The sequence below is a fragment of the Emiliania huxleyi genome, assembly GCF_000372725.1.
Source record: "Emiliania huxleyi CCMP1516 chromosome Unknown EMIHUscaffold_120, whole genome shotgun sequence".
NCBI classification, from domain to species: Eukaryota; Haptophyta; order Isochrysidales; family Noelaerhabdaceae; genus Emiliania; species Emiliania huxleyi.
The window spans coordinates 351,356-375,045 of NW_005201391.1; the positions used below are offsets into that span (position 1 = coordinate 351,356).

Genomic DNA, 23,690 nt, shown 5'->3' on the forward strand with positions numbered 1-23,690 from the left:
GCTCAGAACTGGTTGGGCTGGGTAGTAGTCTAAGTTCTGAGCCTGGAGGCCTAACGGGTCTAAGTGTGGCTAGCCACGCTGGAGTGCTTGCGCGGTCTAAGATCAGCGGGAGCCTCTTACATCGGCTAAGTCGGCCGTGGACGGCCTGGGGCCAAGAGGCTCCCACCGTGATCAACGTACAAACGATACGGCGCAACCCCCAAATTTTCTTCGCCTGCGGCGGGCGATCGATCCTTCTCATGCTCAGCAATCGCCGCCTCAGCATCCTCCTCTTCCGATTCTCGTTGCTGCTTCTTGAGCGCAATCTTCGGCGACTTCTTCGCCAAACAGTTCTCACAAATAGCCTCAAGCTCAAACAAACGCATGTCAGAGAAGCCTGTGTATGCTGGTCCTCTTTGAACGATCCGCGCGTGAGGTAGCATAGGGCCTTGTTGACAGCAGCCAGCTTGTTGCGCTGCTTCGTTGCGATGAGCTGATATTGGGATCGCAGAAGTGCATGCCAAGCACCGCCACGATCTTGAAGCAGAACACATCGCAACCGCATCGTCCGCACTGCCATCGGCATGCCGCGCCCGCCGCTTCGCCGCAGCCGCCTTAAGGCACGCATAGCGGCAGCATATGGTACGTTGCGCGTACTTGAGCAGGCGTTGCGCGCCGCAAGTAGCGCACTGGCCCTGGGCGAAGGCGATATGGCGTCGTGCGCGGCAAACGTTGGTCGGGACGCGTCCAGGTATTTTTCGGGTAAACCTGAAAGCTTTTCAGGTATATCTTGGTTTTACCCGGAGTTGGCCTTATGTCGTCTAAGTTCATGGCCCCCGACCATGGGGGTCTAAGTCCGAGCCCGGCTCCGTGCGGGGGCTAAGTTGAGCGCTCGCTCGCTGCAGAGGCTAAGTGTAGAGCGACCCTCTAGCCCTACTACCCAACCATTCGCTCAGACCCTCTCGCCGGGCCTTCGTCACCGATCGATCACAACCGCCCCACCGGCACGCCACACAATCTCAGAGGACATGAAACGCCCCCTCTACTCGGAGCTAAGTGCCTCGCCGTCCTCGCAGGAGTCGCTTACGCGGCTCCCGTGGCGTACCTGTGTTAGATCTAGTGCCAGTGCGCGCCAGTCCTGTGCGCCCGCGCACTTGGAGCACTTGGAGAGTGCAGTCATTAACCTCACATCCAGGGCCGGGGAGCTAAGAAGCGCACCCAGCGGGCCGGATGATCGGCATCGGGCTACGGGCAAACCCCTAAGGAGGGGGGTGCGCGTTCGCAGGGAAAGGGCCTTAAAATAAACACGGGTCTCCGAGGAAAGAAAAGAAAGAAAACAGACAACTCAAGGGATTTCGGGGGGCAAACCCCGCCCGCCCCCTAGCGCCCCAGGTAAGGCCCAGGTGTGGCCTAGGGCATCAGAAGGGACCAAGAGGAGTCCAGTCTGAGCCATAGAGCCCATGTCTTTGCCCCCGAAGGTCGCGTTCAAATGCCCGGAACGGACGTTACAGTGGTGTCCGGCCGGCGCGATCACCGAGCTGTGACGCTCAGGGAAGCCCGATGAGGTGCTGGTTTCTTTGCCCAGGGCTGGCCTTCCCCCCAGGCTGGATCAGCTGAGCAAGGTTTGGGGAGAATCCTATAGAAGGATCTTCAGATATTTTGACGGATGACCGAAAATGGGCAAAAACGGGGTGATTAAAATAAAACAACGAGTCACTTTTGACACACGGGTCTCGCTCCGACACACTTGAATCTACACACGCGACGCAGCTCGACTCTAATCTCGTCTCTGTGCCGCAACTGCTCCGCCGTCACGGCGCCACGTCCTCGTCCTTGCAGGCTGGGTTGAGCGGCCAATGCAGCCCGTCGACGCTCGGCCCGTCCCCTCTGATCGGGATCGGCCAGAGCAGCAGCCTCCGCCCGAAGACCTGCTCGAGGTTGCGGCGCGGCCCGACGTCATACCTGCTCGACTTTGTGTCGAGGGTCGTCCGGTTGCGGAGCGCGAGCAAGGAGTGCCACGACCAAAACATGAAGAGGAGGCAGCCGACGGGCACGTCGAGCAGGAAGCAGGTCACGGCGGCCGCCGCGTGGAGCCGCTCTGCGGTCGACGCTGCGAGGACGAGCGAGACGAGGAAGGGGCCGGAGAAGGACGGAACCTCGAGGGCGGCGGGTGGGGGCGGGGTGGCGCCGCGGGAGGGAGCTGGGGGAGCGGGCGCGGGGGACGGGAGCGGGCCGCAATGGAGGGAGGGTTGGCGGGGAGAGTGGAGGAAGGAGGGGGGGGGGGGGGGGCATTGGGAAGTGCTCCAAAGGAAAAGGGGGGGGGGGGGGAAGCGAGGCAGGTGAGGCAAGCACCAGAGCCGATCCGAGCTGGTGTGACTCTGGCGCGTGCAACGACATGGTGGCGAAGAACTGGGCGATGCGCAGTGCGCTCCTCTCGTCGTCGTCCGCCGCCGCCGCGAGCAGGGATGGCATGCCCCGCTTCTCGAGCCCGTCGAGGAAGGCGTTGCCTGGAGTGGGGGGCTGGAGTGGGGGGGACGGGTGGTCGCGGCGGCGGAGGTGGCGATGAGGAAAGCTACGTCGCGAGGGGGGTGGCGATGGAAGAGGGGGCGACTGCGGTGGTACGCGCATGTGCAGACTGGAGGGTGTGAGTCGGAGGTGCAGCAGGGTCCGTCTTCCGCATCTGGGGAGGCGTCGCCGCGCGCGGACAGCCCGTTGAAGACCTCATGGCCGAGGGCGAACGCGCCTGCAGCAGGGCGAGAGGGAGGGTCGAACCGTGCACGAGGGCGAGAGGGGAGGTGGGTCGAGCCCCCCGCGGCCGCTCTCCGCCCCCGGCCTCATCCGCCGCCGCTTTTGTGCGCGGTGTCAGGAGTGGCTTGCCGCGCCTCGGTGTCACCGAGCCGAATGGGCGGGCAAGGAAGGACGCAGAGGGGGCAGCAGAAGGGCGGGCTCGCGAGGGCGTGGCGCGGACCGTACAGGCAGAGGAGGGCCGAGTAGCCGAGGAAGAGGATGAAGTACCTGTCGCCCACAACCGACAGCCGCGGCTTGTGAGCGGGCGCCTGTCTGTCCACAAGCTCTGTCCACTAGCTCTCTGCGGCGAGTGGGCTCACTACGTGGGCTCTGTCCACACGGAGCAGAGGCGGAGGGAGAGGAGAGCACTTGCGGTTGCGCAGTCCCACCGGCGAGCCGACCCAGAAGCAGTAGTGATCGACTCCGAGCACCATCTCGCCCGCAGAGCTCACCTACGCACACTCGCGCGCGGTTCGCCGCCGGCTCCTGGCCCACGGGCCACCCGCGAGCGTTGGTCGCCCACATCGCCCGCTCGGGCTGCTGGAGCCCAGAGCGGGCACACACGCGCGAGCAGCCCGGCCCGCCACCAAAGACGAGCGGCGGAGCTCCCGGGTGCGTCGCCTGCAGCTGCCAAAACGAGACGATCTGCAGCAGCAGGATGGCGTGGCCGAGCAGGACGATGCCGAGGGAGAGCTGGCCAGGAGATCCCTCCACATCGGGGCGGAAGGAACGGCAGGCGTAGTTGCAGACGACGACGGCCCAGTTCGCAAGGACGAGCGACCAGATGAAGGCCACGGCAAATGTCGGCGTGAGGCACGTTCGGAACACGCGCGCCGGCAGGGCGCGGCGGGCGCGCGTGGCGTAGACCGACGGACCCAGCTTGGGCACGGTCACCTCGAGCCTCGCCTCTTCGCTGTAACCCTCCTGCATCTGCATGTCGAGCCAGCGGGGCGGCTCGTACCCTGGCAAGAGCACGCGAAACCACTCTCCAGGAGCCGTGCCAGGCGGGATGGAGACAAAGTGAACGTCGCTCGTTTCCGCGTATCGGCGGGCGTGGGAAGGGCTCTGGGAGGAGCCCTGGTCGTGCGACAAGGATGAGGAGACCTGGCGCTGTCGCATTGAGCGCCAAACGTTGGACAGCGCTGTCGACCAACACCGAGTGAGCGAGAAGAATTTTACTAAAGCCCCTCTCACAGCAGACTGGCTCGAGAAGAAATCACTCTCTCACTAACACCGCCGGGTGCAACCTGTCCTCCAATCGGAATTCTCACTTTGGGACACGGGTGGTGGTGGTCCCCGGGTGGTGGTGGGACTTGGGCTGTCAGGCCGTCGATTTCTGCGATTTGAGAGAGAGATTTTTAAAGACCAACAAGTCTCTCTCTCCCAACAAGAAATCACGACTCTCACAGCGATTTGTGCGAAGCGCGCGATTTCTGCGCGGAGCTCGCCGTGGCCCCGCGCGGCCGTACCTACTCGCGTTTTCGGCCCACCACCCTCGACCGAGCTCACCACCATCGCGTACGCACGTTTTATCGTGTGCGCGACGCGCTCGATCACCACCGCGGTGGCGACAAGAGCGCCTTTTCAACACGCTGCGATGGCGGTGTGCAGCACCAGGCCCGGCAAAATCCACGTCGAAAATTCTTCTGGTCAAAATCGTTAGTCCTCGCGAGAATTCTTTGCCAAAGCCCTCCAGGGTTCCAACTTTTTGCGGGGTGTGGTATGGTAGTCTCGCGGCCCAAAGGGTGGGGGGGTATGGTCCTGACCGCCCATCCCCGGTCTCCGGGAGGCTGTGAGCAGGCGGGGGGGTATGGTCTCGAGCCTGCCGAACCATACAATACCAAAAGTCCGAACCCAGGCCAAGCGCGAGGAGATCGCGGCCAAGCGCGAGGAGATCGGCCATGTTGATCCACATAAGCCTGCTCTCACGCCTCATGCCGCAGCCGCGCGTCGATGTGGGAGCGTTGTTGACCGACATCGCCATCACACGAGCCAGCGGCGAGCGAGTCAGCCGAGACACGCAGCTCGAGGCGCTCAGGGCCTGCATCTCGGAGGGCGTGAGCGGTCCGGTGCTGTATCGCGTGTGGGAGGAGGCGCTCATCGACGGCCTTCTCCCCGCCGACCTCGACAGCGAGACTCGGGCTGCGCTCGACGGCCGAGTACCTCCAGAGGCCGCTTCCTCGGGCGCAGACCTTCTTCCGGTGCAAGAGGAGGAGGAGCCCGCGCCGCTGCTCTCCGCTGCGCTCGAGCCGCTCTGGGTGCGTCCGTCCGGATCCGTGCGCGAGTACGACTGCACGCGCCCCGAGGGCCTCTCTGCCGCATGGGAGGCCGTCGCCGCGGGAGACGCTCCGGTGCCTTCTCCTCTCTGAAGATTGTCTTCCGCCTGTCCCGCTTCTTCGCCTGCGCTTCACCGCCCTCTCCACGCGCCCAGGTGCTCTTCCGCGGCGTCGGGCGGCGCTGGGCGGCGCTGCGCTCGTGGACGCTGCCCTCACTGGCCCGCTCGCTGGCGCGGGGCATGGTGCGTGTCTCGCCGGGCCCTGCGGTGATGTTTTGCCGCGAGTCGCACCCGCTGGTCCGCTCGGGCGAGTTCGAGCCGCCCTCGCGCATCCTCTCCATGCGCGGCGCCGAGTTTGTCCACCGGCTTCGTCGCGGCCGTGGGGGAGCTCCGCCGCTGCTGTACGGCGACGAGGAGCGCGTATACCTGCAGGCGCTCTCTCGCACGCACAAACACATAAGATACTCAGACCACACACACACGCACTTACACTCTTTCTCTCAGGGCTGTGGGTCCAGTACTTGCAGCTCCCTCGCCTGCAGGCGCTCGCACCGCCCTCCCTGATGGCGGACGTGGACTTTGGCTTCCTGCCCGAGGCTCCGCCGGGCGGCTACGCCTCTGTCCTCGGCCGTCTGTGGGTGTCTGCGCCGGGCACGCTCTCGCCGCTCCACTTTGACGAGCAGGACTCGTACCTCTGCCAGGCGGCTTGCAAGAGCCCCCCCCCCCCCCCCTTCACCCCAACCCCCCCCCTCACCCCTCACCCCACCCCACCCCACCACCCACCAACCACGACCTCCACCCACCCACCCACCCACCGCCCCCGTGCGGCACTGCGCCGCCGGAGCCGCTCCCCCCTTCAGCTCTGCGCTGCACGAGCCCCGCTCTGCCAGGTGCGCGGCGCCAAGCGCATGCTGCTGTGGCCGGCCGGCCTGCTGCGCGCGCTGCGGCCGTATGCAGACGACCACCCGCTCGCGAGGCGGCTGCAGCTCCCTCTCACCGGGCCGCGGCCCGCCGACGCGGAATTGGCCGCCGCCGGCGACGCATGCCTCGAGGCGCAGCTGCGGCCGGGAGACGTGCTCTTCTTCCCGGCGCGGTGGGCGCACCACACGGAGGCGACGGCGCCCGAGGGAGAGCGCGCGGGGGGGGCGCGCGGAGCAGCGGCGGGCGCGGCTCAGGACGAGGCGCGGGAGGATGAGGCCTCGTGGTCGCTGGGCTTTCGCACGGACGGGCAGTTTCTGATGTGAGCTTGAGACTGCTTTCCCTTGGTGTACGCGTTTCGTACTTGGGTACAGTCAATCACAATGTGCGACGTCGTTCACGTTCTCACATAAGAAAGCGGATCTGAGAGAGAAGACGGCCTTTCTTCTAAAGCCTTCGCTCCGCGATGGCAGCAAGACTGGTCAGTCGCCTTAGGGCACCGAAAACCACACGACACGCACTCGCACACGCCGAGCCGCGCGCGGCCGGCGCCCCTCATGCCCTTCTCCACGCACACCGCGTGAAAACTGCGCGTACGTCCCCGCGCGCACGCAAACACACGAGCAGCGCCCAGAAGCCTGTGTCATGGGCGCAAGCCCTGTGCTGGCGCCCCATGGCCGTCCCGCGCCGCCCGCACCAGCTGCGCGCCCCTCGCACTACCAGATCCAGCCGCTCGTCCACTCCCGCCGCGACGCGCGCGCCGCAGCACACCTCACCAGCACTACCTCGCCTTTTTGCGCCCTGTGCAGGCTCTGCACACTGCTTCTGGCATCTCACAAGCGGCAGTACCAGGACGCGCCGCGAGTACGACGCAGGCCCTGCACCACGCAAGCCGCGCACGCACGCCCGCACGCGCGCGCGCGCGCGCGCGCTCATCCGCTCTCTGCTGCACAGACTGCCAGCCTGCCTGCACACACAGCATACAGCACCATGTGCACGCACTGCGCTCAACGATGCAGCCCGCACCCCGCAACAACAGCCTGCCCCTCGCCTCACCACGCCGTCTCGCGCTCACACCGCCAGCAGCCCAATCAGAGACACTGCAGCGCGCGCCTCTGCACGCCTGCAGTCTCTCTGAGACCTTCTCAATCCATCCCGCCGCCGCGCCTTCCCAGGCACACACCGCAGCAGTGAACATGACATGCACATGTACACGTGCAACATGTGCATGCACATGCACATGCTACATGTACATGTTGTTGTGAGTCGAAGGATTGGACATCGACCGAGCCCGCGCCTGTCGCCCGTAGTTCCGTTTCTTTTTACTGCCATAAGCAAAAAAAGAAAAACATCATGACGAGACAAAATTTCTTGTTCCTACTTGGAAACGTCAAACGAAAAACGGCGTGGTGTGTGTAGCACCGCTGCCAATGACTGCCGGGGCGTCACACCGACAGGGAGAGAGAACTCACCAGTCCGATAAGGATCAACTGGAAAGCTGAACCCTGGGCTTAGACAGAACGGGCGTGGCAGGCTCCAGGGGAGGCCACGCTCTACCCGGGGCGCTAAGGAGGGGAATCGAAACTTACAAAACTGTTGGGCGTCCATCGACAAACAACTCACGAGGACACACCGCCAATCCCCCCTCCCCGAGGACCGAACCTTGGCACGTAGCGCACGGGTCATCTCGGAGAGAGAAAGGGGAGGGAAGAGGGGGGGGATAAGGGAGCCGAGATACGCGGGAGTACCCTGAGAGTGAGAGCTCTCATTCATGGTCGCTAGAGACCAGGGGAAGCCACCATGGGGAACGGACACCAAGGCACTAACTTCATCACTCATTCGCCCCGCACACCTAGCCTACACTGGTACGCGTTACACGGAGCGCCAAGGGGGAGAGAATGGAGGGGGGAGACTCTGCGTGCCCGTTACGGCGTTTTTCTTCAAAAGCAATTTTTTTTCTGAGAGAAGACTATATTGTAGTATATAACCGACCGCCCGCCCCCCGGTCCCACACCGCGCACCGGCACCCCGCCCAACAGCAACACGGCAGGCAGCACGCGAGGGGCACGCCCCGCGCCCGCCGCCCCGCGGGCCCAGGCGCCGACAAGATATACAGGATCAGGAATGATACATTTTGATATCGAGGGGAGATGGGTATACAAAATCTAAAAAGGAGCAGTTCCCACTCGTGTCCGTGCTCTGTGTGTCTCTAGCAATGGTTTGGTAGGATCTAGGAATTTCCTGTGTCTTGGCTTGCGAAGTCACCACAAGTCTACACACCCACATATCACAGAATTTGGCAGTATAGCTGCAACACCCCCCCGGCACACACTGCAGATCTAGAGCTACTTCAGGTACAGGTACAGCATCTTCCCTACAGCCCCAGCCCGTGTGTCCGTGCTGGGAGGCGGAGGCAGCGGCCCAAGGTCAGCACGCTCACATCCAGCAGATGGCGATGCACGCGTCCAGCGCAACCTCGAGCCCGACATCCGCACCCACTTCCGCGATACTTGCGTCGATCGCGACGTCGGCCGTTACCTCCGCCGCGACGTCAGCCGCCGCCTCCGACGCGGCCGCTTCCGCGGAGGCCATTGCGTCAGCAACGGCCTCGTCCGTGACGTCAACCACCGTCTCCATTTCAACGCCGATGACCTCCTGCGCCATTTCAAACTCAATCTCGCCAGTGCCGTCCAGTAGCTGGCTCACGCTGTCTGTGAGCGCGTCGTCGAGGCTATCGAGCTCAAGGTCGACGAGCTCTTCCGTCTCATCCTCCAGGTCCTCCTCCACCTCCTCTTCCGCCTCCTCGTCAACCCTCCTGCAGACTTCGCCGTCCAAGCGCCGGCGCTGCCGCCTCTCGCACTCGGATACGGGAAGATCGTGGTCGCCATTCTCAGCGACGATGCTCAAACGCTCCTCTAAGAGGCCGTTCATCTGCTCTTGGTCGCGGCAAGACTCGACCTCTCTCTGTTCAGGGTGCTCATTACCGGTGTTTGAACCGTTGTCTGCATCATTGCTGTGTGAATCATCGTTGCCATCATTCTTACCGTCGTTGTCACCACTATTGTCGCCGGGGTCGTCCTCACACTTTTCGTCCGTATCATCGACGCCGCAGTTGCACCCACTCTCCTTGAGGGCCGCGTTCGAGTAATCCGACTCGCACGGGCCAGGTATCCCGTGCCCGTCTCCGTGCCCCTTCTCAAAGCACTTTGCCTTCTCGAGCTCGCGACACTTGTTGCTGCGAGCCGTTTCATCCGGAATCTTTTTGTAGCACCTTTTCATGCACTCCTCGTTTGGTGCGTCGTCAGACGGCGCGTCCGTGCAGCCGATGCCACTTTTTACCATGTCCTTGGAGATCCAGTCCGATTTGCAAAGTGGGTTAAGCAGGTTCCAGCCTTCGCATCCGCCTCCCTTGTGAAGGTAGCGCTTACAAGTCATCCTATCACTGAGGGCTAGACCATTGCACACAAATTTGTTTGTGGAAGCCCATCCCCCATCCTTGAACATCGCAGCTCCCACCAGCATCCCAATAAAGGGAGTGATCAAAGCCGCACAAAACGGAGTATCCACGTTGTGCAGCTGGTTGTTCCAGTTGACAGTGCTGCCATCAGGCCCCGTGATGCCAAGCAACGACGCGTTCGATTGAATCCAGTCGGTCCACTCGCCACCATTGCCGCCGACTGCGACTGCACATAGGGCTGAGGCGAGGTCTTTCGTCGCGGGGAAGACACCCCACTGGCCAGATCCCGCGGCCCAAGCTCCTTGGGCGAGGTACCGTTGCAGATTGGTCGTCCTGATTAAGTACTTGCCCGCGCCTGGCACCTCCGATTCGAGGAAGCGAACGGGGGAATAGAGGCACCTTCGCAGCTGGCCGATGATCGCGCTGTCAAGAAGATCGTGGAGCATGGTCGCACCAAAGTCACAGCTGTTGGCCTTTTTCTCTGCGTCTGTTGGATTTTTGGCAGAGCACTTCGCCAAGCCCTTGATGGCTTTGCTGGTGAGGGTTGCTGTCCAAGCTCCCAGCGCTGCGGACGGCGCCAGGGTCATCGCGCTCCAGCACCTCTGCTTGATGGACTGCAGCCCGGCCTGGGCAAACGTCTGGGGTGGCGCGTTGGCCGCGATCACCGCCAGCTTGAGGGCGGTGGCGGCATCCGTCGCGACCACCGACGCCGCCTCCTCCGCCGCGTCCTGCCCAACGTCAAACTGCGCGACTGGAAGCACCTCGACGGCACTCGTGTTGCCCGACCAGTCGGAGACACTCGAGGAGGGCGCCGCCGCGAACTTGGTTTGGCCAGTGGATGTTTGGTACTCGACTAGCGTCCAGTTGCCCTCGAGCGACGACTCCACCTTTTGGTAGGCCGCGCCCTCCTCGTAGCGCACTAGCCCGTGCTTGACCGACTGCCAGGTCAACTGCTGCCGCGAGCAGTCGCACATGTCCTGCTCGGGCATGTTGGGGAGGCCTGAGAAGTAGCAGCCGGAGGAGTAGTCGCTCCACGTCGGCGTCGACTGGTCACAAGTGCTGCTCGGTGCGGCGCAGGACCCCGAGGTCGGCGCTAAGGGCTGGTTCATCTCGACGCCGCGCGAGACACAGGAGGCCGACGAGGGTGCCGAAGTGTACGTGAGCACCTGCGACCCCGAGCTCAGCAGCGAGCACGAGGCGGGGCTGCCCGAGCAGGCGGGGCTGAAGACGCAGGCCGGCGGGGTGGAGTCGTACGCCGAGTTGCCCTGCCAGTAGGTTGGCATCCAAGCGCTGCACTGGTCGTAGCACGCCGCGGGGCTCTGTGGCGCGGACAGCGACGAATCGGAGACGATGAGCGTCACGCTGCTGTCCTCGCTCGTGGCCATGCCAGCGTCCACCTCGAGGGTCCACGGCACCGTCTTCTCGCCGCAAGCGTGGCACGTGCACCCTTTGAGTAGGTCGCGCGCCGCCAGCCCCTCGAGTGAGAAGGCCTCCGTCTCGCAATGCGGCCCGGGTGGGTCGGGGCCGCTGGTGACGGGCGTGGCGTACTGAAATGAGGAGGTCGTGCAGCCAGAACGCGGCGAGGGAGGCCCCGCACTTCCATAGCAGCCATTGTATTGCCAAGCGCAAGTCGCAAACCCGCCCGCGACGCAAGCGCTGAAGCACGCCTGCTGCGTGAGGCCGCTGCCGAGCGGCGTGAAGGGCTCGGAGACCGAGTAGCAGCTCTTCCACGAGGGACCAACCACGGTTGCGAACTGGTAAGTCGAGGACGTGCAACCGGATCGGGCCGAGGGTGTCCCTTCTCCGCCGTAGCATCCGTTGAACTGCCAAGCGCAAGTCGCGTATCCGCCTGCGACGCACGCGCTGTAGCACTCCTGCTGCGTGAGGGGGCTCGGCGCTGGCGGTGCTGCCTGCGGCGCAGCGCACAGAGACGACCACTCTCCGTAAGCGTAGGAGTTGCCGGTGGGAGCGTAGCAATCCTGCCCCGACGCGCAGTATCGAACGCCCGTAGTGCTGCAGCTGATCTCGTTGCCAGTGCCCGTGCAGCTGCAGCAGTCGTCCGAGGTGCAGGGCATATAGCTGAGCAGAGTGTAGGGCAGTGAGGTGTCGATCGAGTAGCAGCTCTGCCATGACGGCACCAGCGGCGCGCCGTTGTTGCTGCCTGTGCTGCCGCACGCGACAGCCCCGCCGGCACGCAGCCGCTTGTAGAAGATGTAGTCTGCATACGAAGCGTTTGGCTGGCACAAGTCCGCGTAGACGTCCCCGGGGGGCGGGCTAGGCGACGCCGATCCGTAGCAGGTTCCGGTGGTGAGCGTGTAGCCATTCTCGGCCGTCGAGGTGACGTCCTCGGTTATGCCGTACTCGGGGTATTCCACCTGGCCCACGCACACCTCCGAGTCGCACATCCACCACACCGTACACGGCTCGCCATACTCCACTTTCGGCTGGCACGTGTTATCAGGGTTGCACTGCAGCCCGTCGCAGCACACCTCGCCGTTGTTGTGGCCGCAGCCGGACCCCTGGCTCAGGCAGCCCTGACAGGTGTTGAGGCCAGAGGTGTCGCACGTAAGGCCAGCCTGGCACTGGTCCGTCGCCTCACACCTAGCCCCGTACCCGCCCGGCGGCTGGCACGAGTTTATCCCGACAGTATTGCACACGAGCTGAGGTGGGTCATCCGAATTGCCGCAGCAGTCGCTGCTGCTGTCGCACCCGCCGCCCTGCTGGATGCATCCCGAGCAGGAATTGATCCCCCGGGTGTCACAGTATCCCGAGGTGCACTGATAGTCATCTCGGCAAGACCCGCCGTCAGGATTGGGGGCCTGACACTGATTAATTCCTCCCGTGTAGCAAATTTAGTAAGAGCCGCTATTTGGGTCGTTGTTACCGCAGCAGTTGCTGCTGGTCTGACACCGCTCCCCGTCCGTCAGGCAGCTGGAGCAGGCATTGACGCCGGCCGTATCGCAGTAACCGCTCGCGCACTCATAGTCGTGGTAGCAGTGCGCGCCGTTCCCCGCGGGAGGCTGGCAAGAGTTCAAACCGTCTGTGTTGCAAACCAAACCGGAACAGCAGTTGTCGTTCCCACCAGTGGAGCAGCCGGCGCCCTGAGGCAGGCAGCCCGAGCACTCGTTGATCCCCCGGGTGTCGCAGTACCCGCTCGAGCACTCATCGCCATTGTAGCAGTGGCTCCCGTCCGGCTGCGGGCTGATGCACTGGTTAATGCCCGACTTTTGGCAGACCATGCCCGAGCAGCAATAGTTGTCTCCCTCGCAGTGGCCGCCCTCGCCCTGGCACGAGACGCACTCATTTATTCCTGAGGTGTCGCAAATGTTGCTCTGGCACTCGCCGTCTGTCCAGCACGGCTGGCCGTTGGCGAGCGGGGGCACGCAAGCGTTAACCCCCCGCGTGTCACAAATCAAGCCGCCGGGTTCGCCGCCGCCGCAGCACTGGTCCGTCGTCGAGCATCGCGTGTTTTGAGTCAGGCAGTCGGAGCAGGTCTTGCGGCCGTTTGCGTTGATGTCCGTGTCGCAGATCCCAGACGCGCAATCGGCGCCAGAGTTGCAGGAGGAGCCGACCGCGCCGGGGTACTGGCACTTGCCCACCCCGACTCCCTCCGTGTTGCACACCAGCCCATCGCAGCACGAGCCCGAGCCGCTGTACCACTCGCACTCCGCGCTCTCGTCACAGTCCTTCTGGCTGCCATAGCTGTCGCACGTATACGGATCGCAGCCGCTCGCCGAGTAGCGGCACCTGCATCCCGACTCGCAGTCGGCGCCCGAAGTGCCGCACTGGGGTGCCGTCACCAGCGGCTTGGACGGGACGCACTGGCTCGGCGCCGTCACCGCACTCCACGCGCCGTCAGAGAAGGTCGGCTGCGGGCCCTTGAAGGAGAAGCCGCCGCACTCCCCCGGGCTCTTGGTGCACTCTTCCTCGCAACCCTCAAAGTTATCCGGCTCCGGGTCGGACATGTCCACGCGCGCCGTGCCGCAGTTGGACTCGAGGGACACGTAGGCCTGCAGTCAGTCCGTCAGTCTCACGCGTGTATGTGTCCTCGCTCGGACGACGGGGCACGTGGAACACGCCTGCTTGACGTAGAAGAAGGCCGTCTCGTTGTTGAGCCGCGCGCCGTTTGCGACGGCCTCGTCGTTCGAGCACGCGGCGTACGCGAGCTGGCACTCGCCCGGCTCCTCGGCAAAGGAGAAGCCCGCGCACGTGTCGAGCTGGTCGCAGGCCGCCTCGCACTGCGGCACCGTGAGGCTGGAGCCGACCACCCGGAGGCTGTAGCCCGGGCAGTCGCCGCCGAGCTGCACGTAGGTCGGCGCGGGCACGTCGTAGGAGAGGAGCAGCCGGTCGCCCGCCCAGCAGCCTGCGCACGTGTTGGCGCACACCTTGGCGCCCGCCTCGAGGCAGGCCTTGAGGCAGCTGAGCTGCGCCTGATAGGTCGCCGACTCGGCGGCGCCGGGCCCGGTCGCCATGGAGCCGTTGACAATCGTGCCGCGGCCGTAGAACTCCTCGTCGGCGGCGCACGGCAGCAGCTGCGAGGCGGTGCTGTAGTTGACGCCCTTGCCCGGCTGCCACGGAATCGGCACGTTCACGATGGACGTGATTGGGATGGTGCCGGCCGTGCTGTAGACAATCGTGACTTTTGCGCCGTCTTCAAACGTCCTCTCCATCGTCCCGCCGTATGCCGCATCCTCGCTCATGCGGCGCTGGCGAGAGGATGCGGAGCGAACGGATGAGCCGCGGCCGCAGCGCGCGCGGTACCGCCGCTCGCAAGCCCCTAGGGCCTCGGTGATGAAGGGCGCGCGGTGGTGCGTTACCGCGTAGTTGTACGCGACCGCCTCGGTCTCGTTGTGCTCGCCGTCGCCGTCTCGGTCAAAAAGCTGGAACGAGAAGCGCAGGTCCGCCTCGTACGTCGGGTAGGTGTGCAGGCCCGGGCAGCGCATTGACCGCGCCACCGCCAACAGCTCGTCCACGCTGAAGGACCCTGAGCCGTCGCTGTCGATGTCGCCGATGCAATTCTCGGGCAGCCGGGCGGTGCTGGGCAGCGAGGCGAATTCCGGCGACCTGCCCGGCGTCGGTAGCGCGAGGGGCAGGCCCAACGAGGCGAGCATGGCCGTGGGAACCGTGGGATCCGCCGTGGATACCGCCGGGGCCGCGCACGCTCGGGCCAAAGTTGCAACTCGTGCCAAATCCGGTCGCTCGGCGGGCCCCGCGCGCGGTTTCATCGTCAGAGTGACGTGGCTTTCGCCTTTGACGAGGTGTCGCTATTCCCGGGTCCCCAATAGCCGAGAGGCAGCAGCAGTAGTAGTAGCAGTAGTGGAGTAGAGGTCTTTGTTGCTTGGGATGCCCTACGCTCGACTAACTACGCGGCTACGCGGGCTGGGCGCTGGGGGGTAACAAGATAGAAAAGAGAAAAAAGAAATGGGAGGACGGAACGCCATCCCTCCCGCGGGTTTGTCTTCTTTCTTTTTAGGACCGCCACCACACCAGGGATTTTAAGGAGAGGAGCTAGCCGTCGCCCACCCTTGGTCGTCTGCCTCTTCCTATCTCTGTTCGCAGTTTGCCGCTGGAAATAATTCTTTATGCTGTGCCTTTTGTGGTGCTAGTTCGTGCCAGTCTGCTGTGAGAGGGGCGTTGCGAGAATTCTTTTGCGCAAGTAAGGAGTCAGCGCCACATTTCGAGCGTAGACTAGGCGCTCGCCGCCGCGCACCCTCCACCCTGCCCTGCCCTCCCTCACCCTCGCCCGCCCACGCCGCAGCAGCCATGACCGACCAGAGCGCCGCCGGCCCGACCACCAACTTCAACTACCTCAAGACGGGCGCCGGCAAGACCGAGCGCAAGGCGCTGTGCATCTGCTGCTCGTACCCCGGCACCCAACTGGCGCTGCCGGGCTGTGTGAGAGACCAAGCTGCGATGGTGGACATGCTGCCCAAGCAAGGCTACGACGTCACCTTCCTCACCGACGGCGACAACTACCACGAAAAGCCGACCAAGGTGGCGCCGCGCCCTCGCCCCGCCCTCCGCCCGCACCGTGCTCCTTAGGCGGCCCGTTGCCACCCGCTTTGAATCGTCGCGCGAGGCCTTCGCCTCGACCGCCTTTTCGCCCCCCCCCTCCTCACCGCCGCCGCCGGGCCCGCAGGCCAACATCGTCCGCGAGATGAAGAAGCTGTGCGCGTGGCTGAGCGAGAAGGAGGGGCGGCAGGGGTGGATCTCGTACTCGGGGCACGGGGCGCAAGTGCCGGACGACGAGATCCAGAAGGTTGGCTACAGCGAGGAGAAGGACGGCATGGACGAGGCCATGGTCAACATCGACTACCAGGCAGCCAGCTCTCCTTGTCTCGCCACACCCACCCTGCACCCTCCCCTTCCCGCACCTCTGCCCTCCCCACGTCTCCCCCTCCGCCGCTCACCCCTGCCCCCCCCCCGGTCGGCAGTCCGTCGGCCTTCTCACCGACGACGAGCTCAAGGAGGTCCTCGTCTTCAGCAAGGGCTCCTCGCTGATGGTCCGCCCCTCGCCCCCCGCCCTCGCCTCCACCCCACCCTCACCCCCACCCTCACCCCCACCCTCGCCCTCGCCGCCACCCGCCACCCTCGCCGCCGCCCTCCCCGCGGCCCACGCCCTCTCCATGGACTGCCGCCTGGTCGGGGGCCTCCCTCCCTGGCCAGCCTCCCGCATCCCCTTCCCCCCAGACCCGCACCCCTTCTCCCCAGACCCGCACCCCTTCTCCGCCGCACAGGTCTTTATGGACTGCTGCCACTCGGGCACCATCCTCGACCTCCCCTACCGCCTCACGCACGAGGCCACCGGCCCGGCGTACGACGTCATCCCCGACTGCGGCACGCGACCCTCACCTCGACCCTCACCTCGACCCTCACCTCGACCCTCACCTCGACCCTCACCTCGACCCTCACCTCGACCCTCACCTCGGCCCTCACCCCGACCCTCACCTCGACCCTCACCTCGCCAGGCACCATCTTCTGCGTCTCGGCCGCCCTCGACGAGCAGTGCGCCTACGAGACCTCCGAGGGAGGCGTCTGCACCCGCGCCTTCCTCGGTGCGTACAGGAAGGGCCAGCCGCCCGGACAGGTGACGACCCTCCCCTCCCCCGCAGCTGCCGCCGCAACTCCAGCCCCGCCCTTCCCAGCTGCCGCCGCAACTCCAGCCTCGCCGCAGCCGCAGCCCGCGCCGACGCCTTGTCGCTCCTCCACTCGCCGCCGCCCTCACCGCGCCCTCCCTCTGCCCTCGGCGCAGATGCTCCAAAAGATGCGCGCGTACGCGCAAGCGAAGAAGATGCCGCAGCAGATCACCATGAACTCGAACCGTCCCTTCACCGACGCGGACGGCTCCTTCATCGACGCCGACCCGGCGAGACATAGCCGAGATGCAGCCGCGGGGTACAGTCGAGACACAGCCGAGACATAGCCGAGACACAGCCGAGACATAGCCGAGACATAGCCGAGACATAGCCGAGAGATAGCCGAGACACTGTCGAGATGGGGCTGGCGTCTTTGCCCCCCCGGACTCCTCCCGAGCCTCCGGCGACCCCTTCCTGCACCCGTCCTGCAGGCGGGCGGCATCTGCGAGTCGCTCCTCAACTGCCTGACGGGTGAGACGTCGGCGACGCGCAGCATCGAGATCGGAAACAAGCAGGACAAGGGCCAGATCCCGCCGTCCAAGCCCTGCACCGCGGCCGGCAAGATCTTGCCGCAGCCCACAAAGGACTACGTTAAGTCGATCCGCGAGAAGAACGGCTACGTTGCGCAGCTCTGAGAGAACTGCGCGCCCGGGCGGCGCAGCGGCGGCAGCGGCGCAGCGGGCGGCAATGCCACAGCGGCGTCGCCCCCGACGCGGCGGAGCGGGTGTTGCTACGGGTGACCGGCGAGGGGATCGATGACGACACATAGCTGTGAGATGTGCTCAGTCTCAGACGATGCCCACGTCTGTATCGTAGACGGTAGACGCCGTATCTTGTTCTTGATTCTTTTGTGTGCGTACGAACAATAGGATTATTTAAACACGTGCAGCTCCGCCACAACCTCACAGTCTGGGATATGCTTAAAGTAGTCTCTCTAAATCGTTCCGCGCGATCGCACGTGGACCAGGGAGCAGCAGCTGCAGCGAGCAGGCGACTCTCGCCGATCTCTCGGAGGCCTCTGCACAAGAGCGCAGCGCAGGGTGTGTTCCAGTGAAAACTCTGAGACTCGTCCCGCCCCCCGCCCTTATGAGTTGGCCGAGCGGCCGCCCTTGCCGTCCTGCGAGAGCTTGAACTTGGTCTTGTACTTTGACCCCGCCTTCGAGCCTGCCACGCAATGCGAGCCGGCGCGGGGTGAGCGCCGATACGTATGCGTCCTGCGGGGCACGGCAGGCAGAGGGCGCTCGCCCTTGCGCTTCGTCGATCGATCTCGCTTCTGCTTGAGGTTCTTGAGCATCTCGTGCAGCCCCTCCCGGCTCGCCTGGTAGTAGATGACGAGAAGACCCCCAAATAAGATCAGCACCGGCACTCCCAGAGCGAGGACAGTCAGCATCATCGTCGACCCGTCAGTTGCCCTCAAGCCGCCGGCCGCCGACCCAGCGGACGCACTCGCGGCGCGCTGGACCCTAGCGCCGGCCGGCGCCTCCCACGCGGTCTTTTGCGACTCGGCGTGATAATAGAACCTGCGCGGCGAGGGTCCGTGTCGGGAGAGGCGTGGCAGGCGGCAGCACCTCCGGGCGCTGAAGCGCACATTTTCCCCGACTCCTTGTCGTAGTGCTCGGTCCACAGCTCGCCCTCCGCTGCAGCCTCGGCACCTTCATCCGCCAGGCAAGCAGCCAGCCAGGCGACAAGTAGGCAGAACGAGCACAAACGCGACATGTGTGTCAGCGTTTCGCGGTAAGATCAAAAGAAAACCTAAATCCCTCCCACGGACTGGCGCGCACTGGCAGTAACACACCACGGCTGAAAAGAAATCCTCCAGTATGTCTCGCCGTCTCCGGGGCACGCTATCCTGTGCAGTCAGGGCAAGTGGGGGCGGGGGCACAGTCCCTTTGACGTATGTATCTCCGGGTTCTGTGTCTCTAGTCTCGGACCGAGGGGGGGCTTGAAGTTAAGTAAGAAATTTTAATCTACAAATGCCAGCGGCCAGCCAGCGGCTGCCAGCGCTGCAGGCGCTACGTTCATTGACAGTGGTAAAGCGTTAAAACGCGTCAGCAGTGGTCCTCCTCTTCGGGAATGTTCGTAACACGTAAGAGAGGAGAGAGAGTACGAAAGTAAGGGCTACATACACACACTGAAAACCAACCAACAAGAAATCAATCAATCACGACTCTCTTTCAGTCAGAGAGTCAGAGTGATTTGGGCTCGCAAAGTGCGAAATAATCGTCGTCGAAAGGATGTTGCGTCGGGTGCACCTTGTGGTCGAAAGGAGTACAGAGAGTTCCTAATTCCTGTTTCAATTCGCGCGTATGGCCTTAGTTGTCATACGGAAGCGCCCGAGCCGGCGATTCCGAGTGTCTCTCCAGTTCCGGTCCCATGCGAGCCTGGTCGACCGCAGTGTTCTTCGCCCTGGTGCGTGCACTGGCACTGACACACACGATATCCGCCGCACACATGCGCGCCGCCGATGCCAGCACTCTCACCCCGGCGCTGCCACTTGCATGTTCCAGGCAGCGACAACGCACAGCGCGCCAGTTGCCACAAACGGCAGGGCCCTCTCTACAAACGACCCGGTGAAGAGCGGCGCCTACGGCGGCGACGGCGGCGACGCGTTTGACGACTACAATACGCTCGGGCCTTCATCCTTGGGTGTGTCCTCGATTCAATTGTGGAGCGGGAACGCGATTGACCGGCTCGTGATCACCTACAAGGACGGCCACGAAGTCACGCACGGCGATAACAGCGGCGGGAGCGCCAGTGAGACCTTCAACGTTGGTTCAAGCTACATTACCAAGGTGTCGATTCGATCGGGGAACGTGGTTGATCAGCTCCAGTTCGAGCTCGCTGATGGAAAAAAGTCGGCAGTCTACGGAGGCAATGGAGGCGATGCGCACTCTTGCCAGGCTCCCGAGGGTACCGCAATCGTTTCTTTCTTCGGAGGTGCCGGGAACTCTCTCGATCAAATTGGGTGCTATACGATTCCGACGTGCAGCGACATTGGTTCGGTCACCGGAAAATGGGTTGCAGACGTCTACACGGACGGTGATGCAACCATTGAGCAAATGTTCGGCACCGCGTCGTCTACCACGTACACGCGGGACGAGTCTTGGTCCGATAGCGTCACGAACACGCTAAGCGGGGGCTTCGAATTTGAAGGGTCATCGTCTAGCGTCCAAGTGAGCTCGACTGTGGCTTCCGGCGAACGCGTTCGAACAGACGTACACAACTTCGCAGACAGTCTCGTGGTCAGAGCCGGGCCAGGTCTGGCGGTGGGAGTTTGATACGGCAGACTCATGCGGCGACGCGCAGACGTTCAAAGACTACGTCACCACGAACGACGTCGATCACGAGCCGTGCTGCCCTCCAGGGTTCGCACTCAACCCGTCGGAGCAACATGGCCCTTGCACGCAGGTGGAACTCTGCACGTGCGACGTGGACACGTGCACATCAGGAACAGCCTGAGTTGAAGGCATAGATGCCTACTCAATCCTTTGCATGGTCTTCTCTTTGTGCACTATCTCTCTTTGTTCACTACATCCTGTACACCCCGGGGAGGGAGGAAAACCAAAGGAATCTCTTGTCGTCTCTTTGTCGTATGCATCCACACCCCTTGTTTACTAACGGCTCCTCAGTAGTTCGCAGGGCGCAGTCCTGTCCCGGCCAAAAGGTCAGCTGAAGGCGAGAGTTTTGGTTGAATTTTCACTTTTTGAAATGAGCTTTCGACCGGCTTGCTATCTCTTTTGCTATGAAACGGAAAAAATGCGGGCACACCTACAGCCGCCTCTTTTCTGGTTGTTGTGTTGCATATTCCCAGTCACACGAAATCTTGCGATCGTGTATGCAACCCCACTCTCACGGACTTGCACCGACCAACCGACTACCACACACACGGGCAGAGCGACTCGATCACGGGCTGTGCTTGACACCTGCGGCGCGAGCAGAGGCTGCCCCCCCCCCCCCCCCTGGCGGAGGTTTGACCGCCTACAGCCCCTCGCCTAGCCAATCAGCTTAAAAGCGGAGCGCGGCAGGTCTGTGGGTCTGGTCTGGGTGTGGCCGCGTTGGAACTTGGATTTTGGAATTTACCGTTTCCTCGTCTTCCCTGCGGCGGGCGCCCCGCAGCTCCAGCGGCAGCCAGCGGCAGCGAACGCAGTAGTGCCACAGCACTGGTCGGCTCTGGGCTAAAGTAATTCGCCGCCCTCGCCCTCCAACTCGTAACTCGTTTTGTCGCGCGTACCCCGCTACCCCCCCCCCCCCCTCCCGCTCCGACTTTGCACTCAAAGTTCCTCTACCCCCCGATACAATTTCGTTCAAAATCCTGCTCGTTGCACAGGCAGGTCAAGGACAACGACAAGGTGGATTCTCTCTTTTCTTTCTTTTTAGACAGCGCTCAGCGCGCACGTTCTCTGGAGTCGCGCCACAAGAGCTACACATCGAATCGCGAATACAAGCACCACACAACCTATCTAAAAGAGAGCCTCCCTTCGGAGAGGAGCTCGAGCGCGCGCCGTCCCGTGCGTAGCACGACGGGGGTTGCGGCGCGCGCCGTCATCGCGAGACTCTCATCCCTCCCGCTGCCGCTCCAAGTCGAGCCGACGCCGCACACGTCTGCGGCGCCCACTACGAGGATCAGCTCATGAAGCCTATGCCGCCCTGTTGCGCCGCGCCGGCCGGCTGCCTGCGGTAGTACATCTCCTCGAACTCTGGCTGCTCATCGAACGGCCGCGCGAAGAGCGCCTGCAGCGCCTGCACCGCCGTGTGGTTGCCCTGCTCGGCCCCCTTGTACGCCTCGGCGAGCATCCACTCGCGCGGGATGTACCTGTTCACGGCTCTGGACCGTGAAATAGCGCTGCTACCACGCCTGCAGCATCCACACGCGTCGGAGGGACTTTGGCGACACGAGCCGCATCGCACGCGCGCGCTGGTCGGCGGCGGCCGCGACGACGGCCGCCTCGCCATCGCCGCCACCGCCGCCGCTGCCGCCGCCGCCGCCGCCGCCGAGCGCCTCCTCCCTGTGCGCCGTGAGCCAGCGCCGCAGCCAAGCCCGCCACGCGTCCGCCTATGGGACATGTCTCGGACATGTCATGGACCTACCATGGACGCAGCCAAGCCTGCCACGCGTCCGCCTGCGCGTCGCTCAGCGGCTCGTAGAGCGCCACCGCCAGGACGTCGCCAAGGAGCGCCACCTCGCCCGCGCCCGCCGCGCCGTTCCCGCGCTCGAGCGCCGTGGCGAGCTGCCGCCATAGCAGCGTGTAGTCGACGCCGCCGTGCCGCTCCATCAGCGCCAGCAGCTCTGCAGCCAGGCCCGACGCGACTGCGCCCGCCGCGAGCCCGAGCTTAGCCGCCCACATGCGCCCCATCGCCGCGTCCGCCACGCCGCTATACCCGTCGATGGTGGCGCGCAGCTCGCGCGCGCCGCTGCGGTCGAGCAGCGGCAGCAGCGCCTGCGAGATGCGCCGAGATGCGCCGAGATGCGCCGAGATGCGCCGAGATGCGCCGAGATGAGCCGAGATGCGCCGAGATGCGCCGAGATGCGCCGAGATGGGGCGTGATGGGGCGAGATGGGGAGAGATGGGGCGAGATGGGCGAAATGAGCCGAGATCTTGGCAGCGGCGCGCCTCCGCAAACATGCGGTAGTTTCGTCCCGCCGCGGCCGGCTGGTTGAGGAAGCCAAAGTGGCCTCCCTCGGCCGAGCCAACCCACATGGACCAGCGCGGAGAGAAGGGCTCGATGAAGCCAAACGGGCCATAGTCTACGGTCACGCCACCGACGAGGCAGTTGTCCGAGTTGAAGTTTGACTGCGCGTAGCCCACCCGCACCCACGCCGCGGCCAAGTCGGCGAAGCGCGCCGCCGCCTCCCTCGCCATCCGCAGCAGCTGCGGCTGCAGCGGCGCGTCCGGCTCGTACGGCGGGTACTCGCGCCACAGCGCGTGCCTCGCCAGCTGCTCGAGGTTGCGAGTCCTACTCTCGGGGCAACCTGTGCTGCTCTCGGCCAGTCTCGCGCCGGCCGCTCGAGGCGGCCGCGATGCCCCGTCGAGGCCGCCTCGCCCCGGCCCGACCGCGCCCGCCGACCGAAGAGCTCAAAGTGGCCGACGCGAAGGTACGAGCGCGCCACGCGCGTCGTGATCGCGCACCGCTCGCGCTGGTGCAGGTCGCCGCCGTGCATGCCTCTGCCGCGCCCACTCCACGTCGCGCTGCACTTGGCGCAGCTCTTGGCGCAGCGATCCTCCATGAAGGCCGCGTTGCGATCGCACTCGCCCGCGCCCGCCCACAGCGCGCAGCGGGAGTCGGTGTCGTCGCACGCCGTGGACGCGTTCGCGTCTCCGCCGTAGGTGGTGGTCGAGTACCACGGCCGCAGCACCTGGTCAACAGCAAGAACGAATCTCACGCCGCCGAGGACAACACTGATACTGATGGCATTCCGCGGTCCCGGCCGCCCGCACCGTCTCGTCGGCCGACCCGACGAGCGAGAGAGCGCGCGTCGTCGCAACGCCCATGTGGTGCATCGCCTCCGACGCCAGGTACTCGCGAACCGAGGAGCGAAGCACCGCGCGCCCGTCCGCGTTGCGGCAGAAGGGCGTCTTGCCGGCGCCCTTGAGCTGCAGCTCCCACCGCGCGCCCGCAGAGGTGAGGACCTCGGCGATCGAGACAGCGCGGCCGTCGCCATACCCGTTGCCCGTTGGGCCGGCCCCGTTGGGCTGAACCTCCGAGCCGTAGATGGAGAGCGCGTAAGGCGTCGCCCAGGTCTGCTCAAAGCCGGCCACCGCGTCGACATCGCCCGCAAATAGCCGCACGAACGGCGTGTCGGGTGTGCACTCGCCGGCCGCGATCTCCAGTAGCTCGAGGACCGCCGGGCTGCATGCGATGAGGTACGGCCGCGGCAGTGGAGTGGGCTTGACGATGACGTAGTGGCCCGAGTGCACCTCCCGGGCCTGCTTGTTTGGCGGCCGTGCCTCCGGGTCCGGTTCGAGCTGGTCGATCCAGCTGTTGTCGACGCGGGCGGAGAGGCAGTCGAGCGACCCCTCCGCGGCAGCAGGGCAGGTGCGCCCGGCGGCGAGAGTGCCAAAGGTCAGCATGGCCAGCTCAACGTGGAGGTGCCGTGGCGCAGCACTTGGCGGCGTTCGCGACGATAGCAGCTGTGCAT

General features: G+C 64.5%; 8 protein-coding genes across 8 annotated transcripts; 3 read left to right on the forward strand and 5 right to left on the reverse strand.

Moving 5' to 3' along the window:
• Positions 1 to 69: 69 nt before the first annotated feature.
• Positions 70 to 810, reverse strand: EMIHUDRAFT_224977 (hypothetical protein; the record flags this gene model as incomplete). The annotated part of the gene is made up of 4 exons (XM_005790339.1): positions 70 to 96; positions 177 to 376; positions 554 to 674; positions 748 to 810. The coding sequence occupies 4 exons, from the start codon at positions 808 to 810 to the stop codon at positions 70 to 72; spliced, it is 411 nt and encodes a 136-aa protein (XP_005790396.1).
• Positions 811 to 1,681: 871 nt separating this feature from the next.
• EMIHUDRAFT_440235 (hypothetical protein) lies at positions 1,682 to 3,915 on the reverse strand. The gene is made up of 6 exons (XM_005790340.1): positions 3,286 to 3,915; positions 3,136 to 3,218; positions 2,948 to 2,994; positions 2,675 to 2,722; positions 2,332 to 2,486; positions 1,682 to 2,135 (listed from the first exon to the last, which is right to left on the reverse strand). The coding sequence occupies exons 1-6, from the start codon at positions 3,883 to 3,885 to the stop codon at positions 1,791 to 1,793; spliced, it is 1,278 nt and encodes a 425-aa protein (XP_005790397.1). The 5' UTR covers positions 3,886 to 3,915; the 3' UTR covers positions 1,682 to 1,790.
• Positions 3,916 to 4,667: 752 nt separating this feature from the next.
• Positions 4,668 to 6,285, forward strand: EMIHUDRAFT_109556 (hypothetical protein; the record flags this gene model as incomplete). Its single annotated transcript, XM_005790341.1, has 4 exons — positions 4,668 to 5,117; positions 5,198 to 5,461; positions 5,584 to 5,679; positions 5,932 to 6,285. 4 exons carry the CDS (start codon positions 4,668 to 4,670, stop codon positions 6,283 to 6,285), a joined length of 1,164 nt encoding a protein of 387 aa, XP_005790398.1.
• A 5,983-nt stretch (positions 6,286 to 12,268) lies between these two features.
• EMIHUDRAFT_224981 (hypothetical protein) lies at positions 12,269 to 14,527 on the reverse strand (the record flags this gene model as incomplete). The annotated part of the gene is made up of 2 exons (XM_005790342.1): positions 12,269 to 13,426; positions 13,505 to 14,527. 2 exons carry the CDS (start codon positions 14,525 to 14,527, stop codon positions 12,269 to 12,271), a joined length of 2,181 nt encoding a protein of 726 aa, XP_005790399.1.
• Positions 14,528 to 15,080: 553 nt separating this feature from the next.
• On the forward strand, positions 15,081 to 17,310 carry EMIHUDRAFT_440238 (putative metacaspase protein). The gene is made up of 8 exons (XM_005790343.1): positions 15,081 to 15,108; positions 15,175 to 15,410; positions 15,556 to 15,735; positions 15,851 to 15,919; positions 16,154 to 16,253; positions 16,385 to 16,503; positions 16,669 to 16,786; positions 16,988 to 17,310. The coding sequence occupies exons 2-8, from the start codon at positions 15,180 to 15,182 to the stop codon at positions 17,185 to 17,187; spliced, it is 1,017 nt and encodes a 338-aa protein (XP_005790400.1). The 5' UTR covers positions 15,081 to 15,108; positions 15,175 to 15,179; the 3' UTR covers positions 17,188 to 17,310.
• A 326-nt stretch (positions 17,311 to 17,636) lies between these two features.
• Positions 17,637 to 18,268, reverse strand: EMIHUDRAFT_224983 (hypothetical protein; the record flags this gene model as incomplete). The annotated part of the gene is made up of 2 exons (XM_005790344.1): positions 17,637 to 18,072; positions 18,141 to 18,268. 2 exons carry the CDS (start codon positions 18,266 to 18,268, stop codon positions 17,637 to 17,639), a joined length of 564 nt encoding a protein of 187 aa, XP_005790401.1.
• A 782-nt stretch (positions 18,269 to 19,050) lies between these two features.
• On the forward strand, positions 19,051 to 20,016 carry EMIHUDRAFT_224984 (hypothetical protein; the record flags this gene model as incomplete). The annotated part of the gene is made up of 3 exons (XM_005790345.1): positions 19,051 to 19,725; positions 19,811 to 19,917; positions 20,001 to 20,016. 3 exons carry the CDS (start codon positions 19,051 to 19,053, stop codon positions 20,014 to 20,016), a joined length of 798 nt encoding a protein of 265 aa, XP_005790402.1.
• A 1,159-nt stretch (positions 20,017 to 21,175) lies between these two features.
• EMIHUDRAFT_70317 (hypothetical protein) lies at positions 21,176 to 23,622 on the reverse strand (the record flags this gene model as incomplete). Its single annotated transcript, XM_005790346.1, has 5 exons — positions 21,176 to 21,407; positions 21,641 to 21,964; positions 22,175 to 22,531; positions 22,606 to 22,745; positions 22,990 to 23,622. The coding sequence occupies 5 exons, from the start codon at positions 23,620 to 23,622 to the stop codon at positions 21,176 to 21,178; spliced, it is 1,686 nt and encodes a 561-aa protein (XP_005790403.1).
• Between the last annotated feature and the right edge of the window lie 68 nt (positions 23,623 to 23,690).

Excerpts from the sequence above, each read along its gene's own strand:
- EMIHUDRAFT_440238 (XM_005790343.1), top strand. The coding sequence starts at position 15,180 with ATGACCGACCAGAGCGCCGCCGGCCCGACCACCAACTTCAACTACCTC. Across the intron at positions 16,504-16,668 it reads AGGGCCAGCCGCCCGGACAG|ATGCTCCAAAAGATGCGCGC; the intron begins GTGACGACCCTC and ends CCCTCGGCGCAG. Across the intron at positions 16,787-16,987 it reads CATCGACGCCGACCCGGCGA|GCGGCATCTGCGAGTCGCTC; the intron begins GACATAGCCGAG and ends TCCTGCAGGCGG.
- EMIHUDRAFT_440235 (XM_005790340.1), bottom strand. The coding sequence starts at position 3,885 with ATGCGACAGCGCCAGGTCTCCTCATCCTTGTCGCACGACCAGGGCTCC. Across the intron at positions 2,723-2,947 it reads GGCCCTCCTCTGCCTGTACG|GCGCGTTCGCCCTCGGCCAT; the intron begins GTCCGCGCCACG and ends GCCCTGCTGCAG. Across the intron at positions 2,136-2,331 it reads ACCAGCTCGGATCGGCTCTG|GTTCCGTCCTTCTCCGGCCC; the intron begins GTGCTTGCCTCA and ends GCCGCCCTCGAG.